The sequence below is a fragment of the Corvus moneduloides genome, chromosome 20 (assembly GCF_009650955.1).
Source record: "Corvus moneduloides isolate bCorMon1 chromosome 20, bCorMon1.pri, whole genome shotgun sequence".
NCBI lineage: Eukaryota > Metazoa > Chordata > Aves > Passeriformes > Corvidae > Corvus > Corvus moneduloides.
In genome coordinates, this window is record NC_045495.1 from 2,616,325 (window position 1) to 2,634,018 (window position 17,694).

General features: G+C 43.9%; 2 protein-coding genes across 8 annotated transcripts in view; one reads left to right on the forward strand and one right to left on the reverse strand.

Moving 5' to 3' along the window:
- The first annotated feature begins 155 nt into the window (after positions 1–155).
- On the forward strand, positions 156–5,421 carry TUBD1 (tubulin delta 1). Of its 3 annotated transcripts, XM_032129924.1 has the most exons (9): positions 156–245; positions 1,097–1,291; positions 1,587–1,734; positions 1,923–2,139; positions 2,664–2,895; positions 3,596–3,760; positions 4,412–4,543; positions 5,039–5,222; positions 5,310–5,421. In XM_032129924.1, exons 2-9 carry the CDS (start codon positions 1,120–1,122, stop codon positions 5,410–5,412), a joined length of 1,353 nt encoding a protein of 450 aa, XP_031985815.1. In that variant the 5' UTR covers positions 156–245; positions 1,097–1,119; the 3' UTR covers positions 5,413–5,421. The 3 variants fall into 3 exon arrangements, with proteins under 3 accessions (XP_031985815.1, XP_031985816.1, XP_031985817.1); XM_032129925.1 differs by lacking the exons at positions 156–245; positions 1,587–1,734; positions 1,923–2,139 and having other exon boundaries at positions 1,211–1,291; XM_032129926.1 differs by lacking the exons at positions 156–245; positions 1,097–1,291; positions 1,923–2,139 and having other exon boundaries at positions 1,666–1,734.
- A 7,657-nt stretch (positions 5,422–13,078) lies between these two features.
- Positions 13,079–17,694, reverse strand: part of VMP1 (vacuole membrane protein 1) — a 60,954-nt gene continuing 56,338 nt past the window's right edge. For 4 of the 5 annotated variants that reach the window (XM_032129928.1, XM_032129929.1, XM_032129930.1 and 1 more), the window contains 2 exons: positions 17,111–17,213; positions 13,079–15,840 (listed from right to left, as the gene is read on the reverse strand). In XM_032129928.1, the coding sequence (XP_031985819.1) occupies positions 15,697–15,840; positions 17,111–17,213 (247 nt within the window). In that variant the 3' untranslated portion in view covers positions 13,079–15,696. The remainder of the gene's footprint in view (positions 15,841–17,110; positions 17,214–17,694) is intronic. The other variant, XM_032129927.1, reaches the window with a different exon arrangement.

Sequence of the window (17,694 nt, forward strand, 5' to 3'; positions counted from 1 at the left end):
CGCGCGCCCCGGCCCCGCCGAGCCTGCGCGGTGAGCGCGGCGCGCGCCCGCCCACCCCCGGTACCGGCGCTGCGCGTGAGCAGAAGGCGCGGTGAAGCCGCGCGGGCGGCGCGTGCGCAGAGAGCGCCGTGAAGCCCCCGCGGGCGGGAGCGCCGTGCCCGCCTGCCCGGAGCGCGCTCTGCGCAGGCGCGAGGCGGGCGGTTCGAAGGCGCGGCCGGAGCCGGGGTGCGAAAGTCGGGGACGAGGTGAGCCCTGAGGGGCGAAACCGGGACCCGGACCGAGATCGGAATCCCGGAAAGGCAGCGGGACTGCCGGGACCGGCTGTCGAGGAGAAAGGCTCGGGGACGGGGCTCGGGACCGAGGGGCGTGAGGGCGGGCAGCGCCGGGAACATGGCGGCGTTCCCTGAGGGGCGTCCTGTGGCTGCGGGGACCCGAGTGGGGCTCCCCATGCAGAGAATGGGGTACAGGAGGGTCGGTATTACACGCGTTGGACATGAGCCTTTTTTTGGGACAATTCGCATAATTATTTATTTTCTGCGTGAAGAGGACTCGGTCTCCTAGTGACACTCAGGCTGGCCCCAGGCAGGCTGGCGGCAGTGCTGAAATCAGGCCCGGCAATGGCAATGAGCTCGTACCTGCCTGCAGAACGCGTCACAGGCACTGGCAGCGATCCAAGGAATGCTGGTACAGGAGTGCTGCTGCACAGCTGGGGTGGGAGTGAGGAACAGCAGCCCAGAATAACCAAGAGAGCTTAAAAAAAAATTGACCTTGTTTCAGTGAAAAAATAGAAAAGTGAGAAAGCAGAGCTGCTGTCAAATGCTGAGTGGGGAAAAACGTCAAAACATATCAGGATGGAGTCAAACACTTTGCTCTGTGTGGTGGAAACAAGGGGAATTCTCCAGGGAATCCTTTTGTCACCTAAGCAGGCTCTGGCATCAGGCCTGGTGCAGTACACAACTGGACAATAGCTACGTTTTTGAACAGGCTTAAAATTTTCGAGTTTTCATCCCAGTTCTGTAATTCTTGGGTTATAATTTCGTGTTTCCATCCTGCTTTACTAAGCAAAAGCGCGAAAACAAATAATTTTCTTTTTCAGGCTTAAATACCAAGCGAATAAGGATGTCAATTGTCACAGTGCAGCTTGGACAGTGTGGGAACCAGATTGGGCATGAGGTGTTCAGTGCTCTCTGCAGTGACATCCGTGGCAGCCACGGGTTGTGTTCCAAGAAGGAGAACGAATCCTACCATGATTCCTGCAAGGAACGGTTCTTCTGCGAGGAGGAATCTGGAGGTACAGTTTTAAAGAGGTTTTTTTCCCCTCTCAGGGTCTGGTTTCAGCACACAGAAACATCAAGTGGTTTCTTTCCTGTAAGATCTATGGTCTCTGGAGTTTGGATTTGTTTTTGACACAATAAATGGTTCCGCAGAAATCAGAGCATGGCCAAATCCGTTCTGTTTTGTCCCATTAATGGGGTGGCTAGTGTGGGTGGGAGGAATAACCCTGGGATATTGTATCCATCCAAGTCCATCCATCTCACCTAAATAATTGGCACGTTTTCCCCAATTTTGTTTTCCTTTCTGTGCAGTACCTATTGCCCGGGCTGTGCTTGTTGACATGGAGCCCAAAGTGATCAGCCAGACCTTATCCATGGCTGCCAGGTCTGGCCACTGGAAATACAACAGCCACTCCCACTTCTGTCAGAAGCAAGGATCTGGGAACAACTGGGCCAACGGGTAGGAACAGCTGCCTCAAGCTCCACTGAGGGAATTCTGGAGGCTGATGAGCTGCTCAGACTCCCTAGGAGTGCTAATAGAGCAGCTGTGAGAGTTAAAGTAAAATTGGCTTTATGAATAAATTCACCTTTCTGCTTTTATTTCAGTATAACCTGCCCTTTCTTGCTGTTTTGTCTGTTACCCCACAGTTACTCTGTTCATGGGCCCAGACACAAAGAAGCCATCATGAATCTGGTGCAGAAAGAAGCAGAGAAATGTGACCGACTCGGGGGATTTTTCACAATAATGAGCATGGCTGGGGGCACAGGATCAGGCCTGGGAGCATTTGTGACCCAGTGCTTGAGAGATGCTTTTCCAACCTCGTTCATACTAAACCACGTTATCTGGCCCTATGGCACTGGGGAGGTGAATGTCATATTGCCTTTTAATAGATAATAATAGTTTATGTAGAATTTCTATGTTCATAATCACAGTTTACTTTTAAACAAAATACCTACAACAGAAATAAACTAGAAAATAGGTACATTTTACACTGAAAAAGTTCCAATGACTCAGTAACACAGCTAAAGAATTTTCACCAAAAAATCTTGATAATTTAGGTGCTGAAGTGGTGCAGAGTCACAAGAAGCTCTGCTATCTAACTAGATAATCTCCTGATATGCTCTTATCTCAGCATTATAATCAGTTCCCAGGCAGATCTTGTTCCAGCATGTTTCTATGGAGAGAGATGGATAACCTGATTTTCACGCGTCTTGCCTTCTTTCTGTGAAAAGGCTCTGAGCTCTTGACCTCATTCTGCACTCTGGCAAAGAAAATTAATCACTTCCTAAATTACAACTAAGGAAACAGTAGGAGCCAGAGGATTATAAACTAGAAAGAGATTAAGTTGTTTGACTCTTGTTTGTGTGTGGTTTTTTGTTTGCTTCCAGGTCATTGTTCAAAACTACAACTCTGTTTTGACTCTGTCACATCTGTACCAGTCATCAGATGCCCTTCTTGTCCATGAAAATGATGTCATCCACAAGATCTGTGCCCAGCTGATGAATATCAAACAGATTTCCTTCAGGGATGTGAATCAAGTCATTGCACACCAGCTGGGCAGTGTTTTCCAGCCCACTCACACAGCAGGAGAGGGCTCAGGCTACAGCAGAAACCCATTAGGTACCAAACCCAACATCCACACACACCTTTCTGGAGTCAGTTCAGCTGTGAATCGAAGTTCTTCAGTCTCCTTGCTATGTATTTGGATACATCCCAAGTTTTAAGACAGGAAAAGACCAATTTAGAAGTTCAATCCCAATGTTGTAGCAAAATCAAAAATAGATCCCCCCACTTCTGGTTTCATTCTTTACCAAAAGAACCCTGTTTCTCCTTTTTCAAGTGATCACAGACACCCTTGTACCTATTTACATTTCAGAGGAAATTTGTGCAGGGCAGTAATTTTGGACTGATTTTCACACTTCACTTTGGGTTAGAAGTTTGTTTGAACTGAAACAAACTGAGAGTTTTGTGTTTTGCTCAGGCAGAAGAGGTGAGCAGACAACTGGGTAACAACACACAACAGGCTGACATTTGTACCTTTAAGGAATTGGAAAAAGTTGCCCATATTTCTTGTAAAATTAAATTTTCACATCTGTCTGGAGCACAGAGAGTCCTTGAGATTTTGAGCCAGACTAAAGTGAGAAAGTCTAAATTGTAAAATAAAAGCTACTAACACCCTGTATAGAACTCAGTAATACACAGCAAGTTTGCATGACTTTGAAATTGCTAAATCTCTGAACATTCCTCACTCTTCTCCCATTTTAGCTGCCCTATGCAATATTTTTGTCAAACATGAGCAGCTGTTGATCTCTTCTTTCAGGAGACTTAATGGAGACGTTGGTTCCACATCCCGAGTTCAAGCTGCTGGGCCTGCGCAACATCCCCCAAATGCCTGAGAACTCTCTGGCTTACAGCACCTTCAGCTGGCCTGGCCTCATCAAACACCTCAGGCAGATGCTCATTGCTAATGCTAAAATGGAGGAAGGTAAAATAAACACCATTCACTCCCCTTCAGTCTCCATCACTCTTTAAACGTTTATTTTTACAGATGGAATAAAGCTTAATGTTTTGTGGAGCTCACAGTTCAGAAAGGAGCTGCTGCCCTCAGCAGGAATTTGCCCCCACAAAACCAGCTGCTCCTTTAACCATTCCCTCAGCTGCCACAGCAGCTCCTGCTCTGCTTCCAGACATCTCAGTTAATTATAACTATTGAAAATACACAAACCAAATGAACAGTTTGTGGCTGTGCACTTAATTTACATAACTCATTTGGAACATTCCTTGGATAGTGAGCTCTGCTTTTTCCTTTTACACCTTCTACTCATAAAAATCAGGCTCAGCTCTCCCATATAATTCACATGGAGAATTCAGTTACAGCTCCCAGTTATGCAAGGAATGGGCTGGAGGCTTGCTAAGTATAGAAACGGGTATCCATTTTCTCTGGCAGAGTGACTACCAGGCAAATACTGCTGGATTAGCAGTGGTTTTCTCTGGGCATTGTGTGATTGCTGCTTAATTCATGTGCAGCAGCTACAAACTCCAGTATGGGCTCAGTTTGGGGCACAGTGATAGTTCCCATCTGCATCTTCACAAAACATTAACTTCCTTTTATATCTCTTTTTCCCAAATCCCAAAGGTATTGATTGGCAAGTACGACCACCACACCCAGGCTCCTCCATCCCCTCCACAAACAAACCTCTGCACTTCAATACTTCCATTGCCAACCTGGTTATCCTGAGAGGAAAAGATGTGCACGACGTAGACTTGGGTAAGAGGGAGAAGCACAGCACCTCAGGGATTCTGGTTTCACATCTCACTGCTCTTTGAAACCGTATCTGATGTAAGTGGAAACATCCCAAGACCACATGTTTTGACTCCTAAGGTCAATATTCCCTCTAGAAACATTTTGCTGTCCAAGGCCACATTGTCTAATTGCTTAGGGCTGTTATATTTTACTTTTGAGTTTCCTGAAGCACTTCAGGGAAGGAGGAAGAGACTCAATTCTGTATATCTGGAATTCTTGGCTATAATGTCTGAAAATATATATAGCTGTTTCTGGAGTGATGAGCATTGCTGGCAGCTGAAGTATCCACACAAGAGTGCTTCTAGATAATCTAATGAATCTGTTTAAAAGTTGTATTTTCAACAGGCTGCCCACTCTGCAGATGTTTTCCCAGGACTGAATTGATCTGACAGCATTGATCAGGCCACACAGGGATCAAGTTTGGGTTTTGTCCAGAGGGCTGTCCTGTTTCTGCTACAGGAAGTTTCCAAGATCCCTCATTATACACATCATGGCTAAACCCTCAGGATGCTTTTAGTGCATGGAAAACACCCAGAGCATTTAACAAGTATGAGAAGTCTGCTTCTTTGGTCAGCAACAGCCAGTTCCTGCTGAAACCTCTCGACAGCATCGTAGGAAAAGCTTGGAATATGTTTGCTTCCAAGTAAGTGAAAATAATTATGCTGATACTTCACTAATAATTGCCAATATCTTCATTGATTTCTAATGTTTGACCCATTCTTCAACACAGGGCTTACCTTCACCAGTACACAAAGTTTGGAATTCAAGAGGAAGATTTCCTGGACTGCTTCACAACCCTGGAACAAGTTATCTCCAGTTACACCAACCTGTGATTTCATTTTTTTGTTAAAATGGTCTGAAATAGAGATTTACTGAAAGAACCAAGCTGGGAAACCTTCCATCAACTTCCTGAAGTATGTGAGTTATTGTACTGGAGTTATTTTTCAGTCTTAGGAAGTGTGTCTGTGTTTGAATAGCAAGAACTGAATCTGAACTGAATACATTGATATATTCATATTATTCTTTATATAATTTAATATATTTATTTATATATATATAGGTATTTAATATATCTAATAATAAATACCTATTTTTCAATACATTTGCTATATACTGTAGCTGTGTCTCTGAACATCATTTTTGGCCCTTCAATATTCAACTACCGTGATCTAATATTTGATAAAAATTGAACAAGTGCTTGACTGCAGCAGGCAGGCATTCCTGATCCTCCACTTCCAAATTTTCATTATAACACTTTGCCCTCTGAATGCTTCAGTATTGATACAAATGCACAGAATCAGAATTATTAATCCAAGCCCCATCTGGGTGCCATTCAAGATACAATTTGCTTTCCTTTAAAGCAAACCAAGATTAAATTCTATTTTAAGGACCTTAATTTTGACAAAACAACAAAAGTTTTGAACCATCTTTTAAAAGAAATATGAAGAGTTCTTCATTTCCCTTTCATCCTCAATTTATATTAGAGATGATAATTATGTCCTTTTCTGACCATTTCACTTAGCAAAACTACTCCTGTTCTTCTCCCTGTAAGTTATAAGCTAATTACATTGTTAATTATTTAAACATATTTGAGATGAGGAGGGCTGTTAGATTGCAGCTCTAAGAGCATTTATTTGATATAATATAATTAATAGAATACATTTTATGATTTCCAAAGTCAATTTAAGGACTTGGCTCTTTTTTTGCACAATTTTACCACGACCACAAGGTGGTGCCCTGGGAAGCTGCAGCTCCCTCCTGGCAGGAGAAGGGATGGAATGGCTTGGGAAGGCACACACTGAATTAAAATAAAATAAAAAGAGTACAGTAGAATTAAAGATTAGAGCTTTCTTCTATTAGCCTCTATTAGCTTTTCATTAATGGTAGGGAGAGCTTTGGGAATTCTTGCCATTCCTCCCCCCATCACACTGTTCTCCCATGCCATTTCATTGAAAAGATGGCAGCTCAGAGCTGGGGCCTGCTCTGGTCAAAAAGGGTTTTCTGATGTGTTTCTGTCACTTTCAACCATTGTCTAATTTGGGTATTTTCACAGAAGAAACTGCAGGAAAGATTGCACAAGAAGTTCAGACAAACAGCACAGGCAATTTGAGTTTGCAGGAACAAAGGGTCAGGAAAGGAGACCATGGTGAGCTTCTCCCTCCTCCAAAAGGCACAGGATGTTCAGCAACGCAGAAATAAATTTCCCTGGTGTTTTCAGCAGATCCCAAACAGAATTTCCAGTATCAGAAATGAGAATAGGTAACTCCATGAAAAAATGGCCAAATCCCAGGAATCCTTTTCCTCCTCACTTCACAGAACAGGTAAAAGAGACTTTCAAAAGGCTGAGGACAGGTAAGTTCTCTGAGAAACAAGGAAGAGAGCAATGGGTCATTGTACTGCTGTAGCAATAAATAACTTTATTGCAGAAATAACCTCATGTTATCTCTATGTATTCATAACTCTGAGCATGAAGCAAACACAGCAGGTGCTTAGTGCCCTATGAATGATACAGACCCATATTTATTATTTATGGCACTTCCAGCTAATGGAGCAGGATATTTGGTCTTTTTTTGTTTGTTTGATGGCAGAATTTGTGCCACGTCAGGAAACACAGCACACAGGTAAGATGTCTAACTCCAAAGCAAAAATTCAGATTTTAGCTGTTATAATCCCTTACTGCTCTGGAGAAGGGGCTGACAGGAATTGTTTTATGCATCTCTAAGCTTCTTCCTGTGAATATTTTTCAGTCCTGAAATTCTCACACCCTTTCCCAAACTGAGCCTTCATTTTTTTGATCTGTGATGGGATTCCTTTATTTTTTCCCCAGGATGTGGAAAGGGTCAAAGTGACAGGAAGTAAATAGCTACTATCACATAATCATCACTTACAATTACATTAAAAGGTGGAGGAGTAATTCTCTCTGTTATTGATGAAATTAATTATGGAAATGGAGCCTGGAAGAAGGCCTTAATTTCATTAACAATTACAATTAATGAGGTAGATCAAAGGTCAGCACAAGCCAATGGCTCAGAGACAGGAAGAGCAGAATCAGTGGCCTTGACCTTGCTTGTTGTAGGCAAAGTCCCGACAGGATGTCCATAAACCAGGAACAATGCTCCAAATCTCACTATTGTTTGTTGGAATGGACAGGTGCAGCTCACTTGGAAGCTGATTCAAGGACTCCAACTATAGCAGACATTTCATGAATAGGAGAATATTTGAACACAAATAACAAAACAAACAAAAAAAATGCCCTACCCCCTAAAAAACAACCCACAAACAAAACAAACTCACCAAAATCCAACCCAGGAACAAAAATAACCTTTAGTAACCTAAAATGCTTTAAAATGTTTGGCAAGTGACAGGCACTGAGGTAGTTACAGATAGAATTTTTTGGGGGGAGGGGCATAAATAATAGATATTGGTGCTTTTAAGGTTAAACCCAGCACCATCACAGGAAGGAAGGATATATATAAGGGAGAAAATCTGTGGTTCCCACAACAACCAGGGTTTAATACATGAAAGGTGGAAGTTGTATTCAAATTACCAGTTGAAACATTACTGAGAAACACTAAGGTACAAAAGGGTATTGAATGAATAATTCACTTCTTTCTGCATTTGCTAATAAATTTAGTAGAGATAAATATTATGAAATGAGAGCCCAAACATCCAAAAGGAAATAGGACCAAGTGTACTTTAAAGAAATCTGCTTTTTGCTCGACACCACTTTAAAAACTGCACAGGAGGAATCAGGAAAGTGATTCATGGATCCGATAGAGCACAAAAAGGAACTGAGCTGCTGCCTTTCCTCAAGGGCAGCCCAGACACAGCTTTTCCAAGGCAGCAAATTCCCCCGGAGCTTCCTGCTCCAGCCTCTGCCCACGCTCCAGAGGCACAGCCCGGACACTCGGGCAGCTTTTAACGGGCTGGAAGTGGAGCTGATAATCCTGAATTTGAACCATTGAGCCTTTCCGGCTCTTTCAGTCCAACTGGGGCTCACAATGGTCCCTTCTGAGCTCACATTGTGGGAATCCTGTCCCTGCAGACGGCCACTTCCCCTGCCCGGGTGGGGCACTGACTCAGCCCCCGCCCTGGAGCAGCACAACCCCGTTTAACCCTTTCCAGGAGCTACAGCAGGGTGGCCAAACAAATATTCCTGCCAACCACAGGGAGCACGTGGAAAAGGTGAAAACGGCCCGAGAGAAGAGATTGGAGAAGCTGCTCGTTAGGAAAAATAAAGGCAATTTTTAGAGTAAATGTGTTTCATGATAAAGATCATGGAAGATATGTAAATTTTAACCCCATGTTCATACAAGCCTGAGAGATATCAAACAGTGGCTCATAAGAAAGTCACACTTATCTGTGTGAATTAGGTGCTAGAAACCTTCTTAACTTTTAAAATCCCAAATGTTACACTGTAAGATAAAAAGTAAGTAAAATGAAGGTGCTCTCTAGGCCAATATTCCTACTTTAAAAGTAAAAGCATTAAGTGGAGAAACTAAAATAAGCCACTGGTTAAACAACAACAACAAGACAGAAAAACATTGCTTGAGCTTTTGTTTCACTGGTTGTATGTGAGGAGAAACAAGCCCCGTGTTGGATTTGCACTGAAATGGGTGCGTTCTGCAAAAATGATCATTCTACATACTTGGTTACATGGACAATGTCACGTTTATTTAAGGCTCACAAAAATACACTTCAGTTGCCTGAGAATGGTGTAATTGTGGTCAGATGGCAGGATTGAATTTGAACTTTTGCCCAGCAGTCTCCAAGATGTAATGGATCATTTACAGGAGCACGTCAGGAGAGCAGAGCCCTTGGAGCCAAGCGGGAAGTGGCCTCATCCCACAGGCTGAAGGTGGAATAAAATCCTGCCTGGACTTGGCTGGCAAGGGCAGCTGTGGCTGCTCCCTGGAATATCCTCAGTGAGGGTGGTGAGAGCTGGGCACTAATTCAGAGCTGCTGCTTTCCAGATGGCCTGGAACAATCCTGAGTTCAAGGATCCATCTTTCCATGCTTGCTGCTGGCTGTCCTGTCCTTCTGTCACTTACAAACACCAGGAAATTTCCTCCCCACCCCACTTCGGGTAACTCCAGCCTGTGTTAGCTGACTGTGAGTCATTTAAGTCAGCAATTGTGTTTATGTAGTGATTTGAAGTTGTGAATCTCTCCTTTATACGCCAAATTTGGGGAAGAAACTTGAAGTTCAGGCTTCAACTTGGCCAAAAATTGCTCCACACCAAGGGCAGAGAGGGCTCCAAGGCCCAAGGGATGGGACATCAGTGACAGTTTCAAGCAAAGGCTCTCAGGACCTGCCAAACAACACTTAAACCCTTTCCTTCTTCACTTAATTGGAACAATCTCTCAGTCACAACTGAAATCTGTTGCCAGAGATTGCCTCACTTCTCCCACAAACACCTGGCTCCTCCTCGGCAGCCACAAGGCTCCGGTGCTCCAGGGCTGTAGTGGGGTTTGCCACACATAGAAGTGTGAGAGACACTTTGTACAGAAGTTAAAGGAGGCAACAGAATTAAAATCACCACTTGCAGTAGCAAAATATTGCCTTGAAAATGTTTTTGGCATCCATTACTTGGAACTCAAGTAAATACCAGCTTCAGGCATCTTAAAAGTTTCTTCCTTGCTGCTCCCCACCTCGAGCCTTACACAACACCCAGGAATGCACTGACTGTGTCACAAGAGGTCAGCTGGGTTGAGGAGAGACCTACAAATCCAGGAATCTGAGAAATGAAATGTGTTGTTATGAAAATATCCTAAATATTAAGAGCTCTCCAGAAAACAGCTGCAGCAAACGAGGCACTGAGATCAGTGAGGGTTTGAACCAGACCAGAGAGGTTTTGTGACCGTGGCAAGATTTGCACAATGTTGTAAATCTGGACATGTGTTTTCTCTCTGAGACAGAGAAATGACGAGCACAGCAACCTGCTTTTCTCATCAAAGGATGGAAAGATCCTAATAAACTTTCTGAGGAAAGCCACAGTCCCTCAAAGTGTGAGCCTTGAACAAGGTATTGATGTTTAAGCAGCAGCAGCTCCTGCAAGGGAACTGCCAGGTTATTTCCTGAGGGTACAAAAGGAAAAAGGCACCACAAGGTCATTTCCGGTGGATACAACAAGCTTTGGGAAATGCATTGGCTCTCTTAAGAATTTCTTACAGGTGGTACCAGAGTCACCAACCCGTTTTACAGGGCCAGAAGAGCCGTTTCCAGGAGCCGGGTGTGGCCGCGGGGCCGTTATCGGAGCAGGAACAATACCCCGAGCTGACAACTCCTATCTCTCGCCTTTCAGCAGGAAACAGCCGCCAGTTTCCTTATTGCCACTGCCCGGGCAACCCCGGCAACAACCCCGGGAAGCTTCTTGGAACACCCGAACAATGAACTGGGAGCGACTCCCCTGGAACACGAAGATGCCACATTGCCCCCGACCTCAGCAGCTTCTCAAACGAGCTCTAGAGAAAGGTGACCTTTGGTTTAATGCTAATGGAGCCACTGCTCTGACTCATTCCAGGGATGAGAATAATAATAACAACAATAATAAAACGCCCTCAGCACAACAAAGGGCAGCGTTAAAGCAAACTAAACCCAAGCTGGGCCCATTCCACAGGTTCACATTTGCACCTTTGTTTTACCACACCTGAACACCACCAGAAATGAACACAATGAATGGCCTCAACAGCCTCTTCAGATGGGGTAATAATCCCCTTTTTTGACCAAAATACCAGTTTTTCTCCTGAATTCCCAACACATTCCAAGCACTCACTAACTGCTGGGCTCTCTCCGTTTGCTTGTGCCTGGGAGGTGACAGAACAGCGGTGAGTTTCTGTGTTTGAGCTCCTTCCCCTCTTGTGACAACTGACCCAGGTTGTTCCAGCCTCTCCCTCTGACACCACTGCCAGAACAATGTTCTGCTGCCTTTTATGAAAGCCGAGTGGATGCATCAATAAACAAGTGAAATGTATAATGAAATTCATGCCAGCACTTCATGCCCTCAATTAGGCACTTGAATTAGCAAAGCCACAGCAGGCTCTGAGAGTTTTTCGGCATAATCCTTCTAAAAATGAGTTTGCAAGAGCACATGCAAATATTTACCCTCATGTCTGAATCCATCAGAGGTGTTTCACAGGGAAGGCGATTGCTCCACTCCCCTCTCCTGAGGTTACAGTGATCCAGCACTGATCCCTCACCTGCCCAGCAGGATCCCCTCCCACACCCACACACCACCGGCTGCTGCAATCCGGAGACCTGGGTGAAGTACTTACTGGTTTTCCTTCTTCTCCAAAAACCCAGCAAATTTACAGAAAAAAGGGCATAATATTACATCTCAGAAGAGTAATTTCAATTACCTTATCTATAATTACATTCAGCCTTTTTAACTGCTGATTACAAAGTATTTTTTAACCATGTGCTTCAAAGAAAACCGATTATTTTTACCTCCAAGGAACTCACCCAACCCCCACTTATCTTTACACCTGCCATCAATTTTGTTCACTAATATTTACATTTCTGCTTGATAATCAGGGAAACATCCAGAGTGTTTAGCTTGTGCCTGTAGCGAGAGGGAGGCTGATTCTAACAAATTAAATAATGAAGGCCAAAAGCACAGCAGGGAAGGACTCTCTGGAACAGCATTAAGCCACTGTCAAGTGTTAATGACAAGGATCTTTTAGCAGGAACAGGCAGCTGGGGGAGTTCTGAGGGAGCTGCTTGAACAGAAACACAGCGTGACACTGGCACGGAGGGAAGGAACTCCAGGACAGGGAGCAGCAGCTTTCCTGACTGTTTTGATGGATGTGAGGCTGGAACTGGACGGTTTGACTTGACCTGGCTCGGGGTGACCTGAGCTTTGCTTACACCAACAATTCCTGCCTGCTGGGGCACGGGGTGGCTGCCAGCAAAGGGGCACTGACACCTCTCGGTGCCCTCAGAGAGCTCGGGGAGGCACAGTCCTCAGGGCAGGCAGGAAAACAAGGAGAGAACGCAGAGGAGGAGGAGCTGCAGCCCTACCTGACCTCGTTCCACAGATATTGAGACAAAAAAAAAAATCTCCATCACATTAAAGTCATTAGCTGTTCTTAGAGGGCTATTACTTCCGTTTGATTTTCAGTCATTCCCAGAAAAACAACCCCCAAGATACTTTGTTTAGTGGCTAACTACAAGAAATAGCAGCTAAAAATAGGGATTTGTGCCAAGATTGTTCCTCTTGCAAGAGCTCCCTTTGGATTTGTGTCCAACACACTGAACTGACTGACTGCTTCCAATGTGTAATGAAGATTATGTGCAACAAAAGGAAACTTTGGGTTAAGGGAGCAAAATCCATGTTTTCAGGTCAAATGCTAAAGGCTGAGTCTTTCTCTAAAGGCACAAAATGCAACTGCTGAATTATCTTCTGTGTTCACACTGGAGAATGTTTGGGACAGCAAATGTCACAGTGTTACCAAGAGAGTTCAATACAGAGAATGGAAACAATCCAGCTGAAATAAACACTGGGAAACGTTATTTCTTTGTTTATTTAAGCAACATAAAGCTATCCATTGCAGATCTCATCAGGTTTGTGTCACTTTTGTTTCTGTTATTAGGTTTTTTTTACCTTTTACCAAGTCTTATATCCCAGGTAGAAGCAGGTAGAATGATCACTTCCTTAAGTGTTAGAAAGCTTCAAATTAACAGCAGAGCTTATTGGAATGGACACATGGAAACACAAGCTGAAGAACTATAGATATAGATATATATATATTTCACACTGTATACATGTAAACATATTGAACCAAAAGTGGGAGGAAGCTTTCAGTTTTCCTTGTGGTTTTCCAGCAGGCAAGAGGCAGAATTTTAAGGAGACCTCTAAAGCATTTAGAAAGGTGCAGTTTGCTGGCTCAGGCTCTAGGAAAAGGGTTTTTTTTTCTCATTTAGTTGTTGTTGCAGAGTCCTAATTCCAACCTGAGAGCACACAGGAACCCCAACCCCTCCCAGAAGTGTGAGAGGTTAATAAATACCTGTGTCCCTCAGGTGACAGATTTGGGGACCAAAAAGCTGCCACTAGAAGTGGGGAGAGCAGCCAAGGGCTGTCACTGATGCAGTGTCCTGAGGGGAAATGCAACTCTGAGGGGTCTGTAGGCTGAAAAAGTGAAGTTCCAAACAGAGCTGTGGGGTTTGTAATTGTACCAGAACGAGTTCTTTGTGACATTATTTTCAAAGGCCATATTTAGGGCAAAAATTTGAAAGATTTAGTAAATACTGTTCACCTTTTAAAAATCACCAGGAGCAGCTGAACGGCCTTTGTGCTTTCAACTCCCTCGTAGCAAATCCTGCGCTCAGACTTTCAGATATTGGAATTGAATCTGTCCGAGCAGTCTATGCAAATCCTCCCCACTCATTCCCAGCACTGCCTGAAGGTCCCTGTGAAGCCAAGAGAATCGGTACAAACCTCACCCCCCAGGGGAAGCTTTACAAGGGCTTTGTTCTGCAGGACCGCGGCACCGCGGGCCCTCTGAGCTCATTTCCAGCCCAACCAAAGACACTGATGTGCTGCTGATGCTCAATGGAAACAGCTGGGGATGGATGAGAAACAGTCAGATGAGAGATACCAAAATGTCAGACAGCCTACCGACTGTTGTTGCCATGAGATCCAACAGTCAACATCAGTCTGATAAGCTATCCGACAGGATGGTACAGCCATGGCATGGCACGACGCTGGCAACACGACAGGACACTCGGGCAGGGTCGAACACACCTGGCTCCAGCCCTGCCTAACCTGGGGCACCGAGCAGCCTAAGCTAAGCAGGAGCAGCAGCTCAGCTGCCCCGGACTCTGGGCCACCTCCTGAGAACGCTAATTAGAAAGGCAAATTAATTCTTGGTGCTTACCCCTTAGGATAAAAGTAAAAAACAATCGTTCAGAAGTGATCAGAGCAGCGATACAGGTACAGCAGCAGTGGGGATTTATGCACTAAGGAGGGAAAAGAGCCATTTTAATATCAATTCTGTTCCTGTACATCAGAACTGACACACACTGATCATAACAAATCTGACTTTAAAAGCATGAGGTTAAGGGTTCTCTAAAGTTCTCTGCACCATTGCTGGGTAGCCATAAACTCTGCTTTCAGCTGGAATCTTAACTCCTCCCCCTCTCTTCTCCTCCACTGCCCACAGTTCTGGCCTCAGGGGCAAACACCTGAGCAGAATTTAGGATCACCAATCTTGTTCTCTATTTAATCTATTTAAGCAGTGACTGTGCTTCAAGCAAGGCATGGCCTTCCCTCCTTCCTTTGCTAAGCAAGAAGTTCTGAAGAAAAAAGAACAAAAGAAGAACAAAACAAAACAAAAAAAGAACAAAGGATTTGAGCACCATTAGTACAGGAAGGATGAGCAAACATGTACAGAGCATCCAAAAGTGAGAGAGGAAAAGAAACAGCTTAAAAAGACTGACACAAGAAATTCTGGAATGATCAAAGATGACTTTATAAAGTTTTTATCTTAACTTCATTCTAAATATACAGAATAAAAAATGTTGGCTTCAGCATTTGACATCAACCATCTCTGCTAACATCATGAAGTGCGAGAGGGTGGCTTTTCCAGCGTGCAATGCAATGGGACACTGGGAATTCAGACAGAACAGCCTTACCATGAGGGACATGCAACAGTTGGTACCCAGTCTGTACTCAGTTATTTACATTTTGATGGTCTTGAAAGTTATGGAAAAAGCAAAACAGCCACCCTTCAAAAGGAAACGTTACCCTCAGGTCAGTCTGAAGTTAAATCAGGAGACGGAGAGTATTAAATAATCAGTTTTGGAAGTAATTTGGATGGACAACATTTGTGTTAAACTCCATTTAACATCCCATTGTCCATCCTGTAAACCACAACCCAGACTCGTGAAGCATTTACACCTTACCTTAACATTTTTAAGTTTGTCAGTGAAACCTTTGCTCTAATATCCAAATTACTTTCAAAATCAAACAAAAAAAAAAACCTTGTTAAGAGTTGAAATTTGATGTTAAAAAATTTTTCCCCCTTTTGAATAATGCTGATTTTTAAACATATGAAAAGATGTGTCATTTCTCGTGTCTGCCAAAACCCATCCTGGGGTTTTTCCCATTTTTCCCAAGCTCATTTGGTTTTTTCTTCGGAGTACATCTTCTGTTGCAGTCGCTTGGCATAGCTCTGGGCCATGGAGTTGATTATAGATAAGATAAAATAACAAACCATGACAATCACCAATTTTTCAAACATCCAGGATAGCCAGTTTTCCCCCTGAAGAGACAAAACAGAAGGAGGAGGAGAATAAAGATTAGTGGACAGAACAACGGAGAGTTCTGGGTGAAAGGGGAAAGCCTGACAGTGTCTTTATTCTGCAATTAATCAAATTAAAAACAGGAACTAAGTGCAACTCGACAGGATTCCTGCAGGTCCCTCTGCAAAGCTGACTTTAGTCCCTTGAAAGACAATGCAGGAGGGGCTGCCAAATCCACTGGCGGGCAGATGACGAACCCCGATCGTTCCCAGTGTGCTCCCACAGTGATTTATTATTCCCACTATTGTTTGGTCTTCGCTAACAATTCGTGGAGTTCAGAATTAGCAGCCCCTGCCTGACATCCCCCGTCATGTTCCTCGCAGAGAAAACAATCAGGTCATTGGTTAACAATGTGTTTTTTCCCTAAACTGCCCATTCTGGGTTATCTCCCCATTAGGATCCGACTCTGGTGTCCCTGGAAGTTGAGGCGCCGGTGCCACTTCACGGGAATTCTCACGTTGTGCTTTTTGTCAAAGGAGGGCAGCAATGCTCTGCCCAGAAATCCCTGCCCAGAAATCACTGCACATTTCCTGACTCCAGCCAGAGCCTCCCCAGTCCGGCTCTTTTGTGGTAAAATGGGCAAAGGGACATTCCCAATAGCTACAAATATTGCACGTGAAATGTGAGTTGGATTCACGGATTTTATCTCAAAACGCCTCAGCAGCCTAAAGAATTTCATATCAAAGTTGCTCTGTTCCACTGAAAATTCAGGGCAAGTTTTTTAAAATACTGCTTTTTACATTTTAAGGGGTTTTTTTTGTATGAAAGTACACTTCTGCCCCTTGTACCTGCTCTGAACACTGTAATTTTTTTTTCCTTTCAAAGACTAAAGGCTTGGGGATTTTATTTCTCTTACTGTCCACTGAGCCACAGATCCCACTGGCTTCTAAGGCAGCGGTGCTGCCCAGTCTGTTACCATTGCACATGGAAAGGCAACTTTTTTCTCCTTAAATTTAACTTTCCCAAGAGGCAGCTAATGCAGAGGCAGGACAAACCACTGGTTTTGCTTTATACTTCCATTTATTCTCAAAAGGATTTAAATGCAGTTGCACACAATTAATATTTTTAATTCCCAGGTTGCTTTTTAAATGAGATTTTTATCTATTCCCTGGGTCAGTGCAGATCTTTGAAAAACAGAATCGGGAGTTCCATCGGTAAAAACTACAATGCAAAGACAGGCAGGGAAGGGAAAAATGAGCTGGGGAGGGAGGGAGGCAAAGAGGGTCTTACCTGTGGCACAGCACTGTCGGATTTGTGGTGAAGTTTTATCCTCTGAGCTTCCAAATATTCTTGAAATGGCTTCTGAAGAGAAGGACCTATACTCGGAATAGCACTGATGGAAAGTTCATCCCAGAGAACAAGACAAAATAGGGAAGAAAAAAAAAACAAAAAACAAAAAAACATTTTTTTTAAACTTACCACTTTACCTAATTAGAACAAAGTTCAAAGGCTGAGCCACAGCTCAGAAGGAAACTTGAAGCTACTCAAGAAAACAGAAACCCACGAAATAAAACACATTTCATCTTTTGATCTGATACTTCGGGAGGGATGTATTTCCCCATCCTCAAAAAGTGCTTAAAAAGAAAAATATTTCTGAGCAAGACAGTGCTGGGAAGAGAGGAAGAAGCCGGGCGCGGGAGCATTTCCTTGGAGGCAGGAGGAGGCAGCGGCGCTGAGAACCCAATGAATGACTTCGGAGAAGTCCCACATTTATCAGCGGCAGTTCCTGTAAGAACTGGTTTGAACCGATTAATAAGGAAATGACTGGGGCTTGTGTCATCCCTCGGTTAAAAAAGAAACTGCTCGCCCCAAGC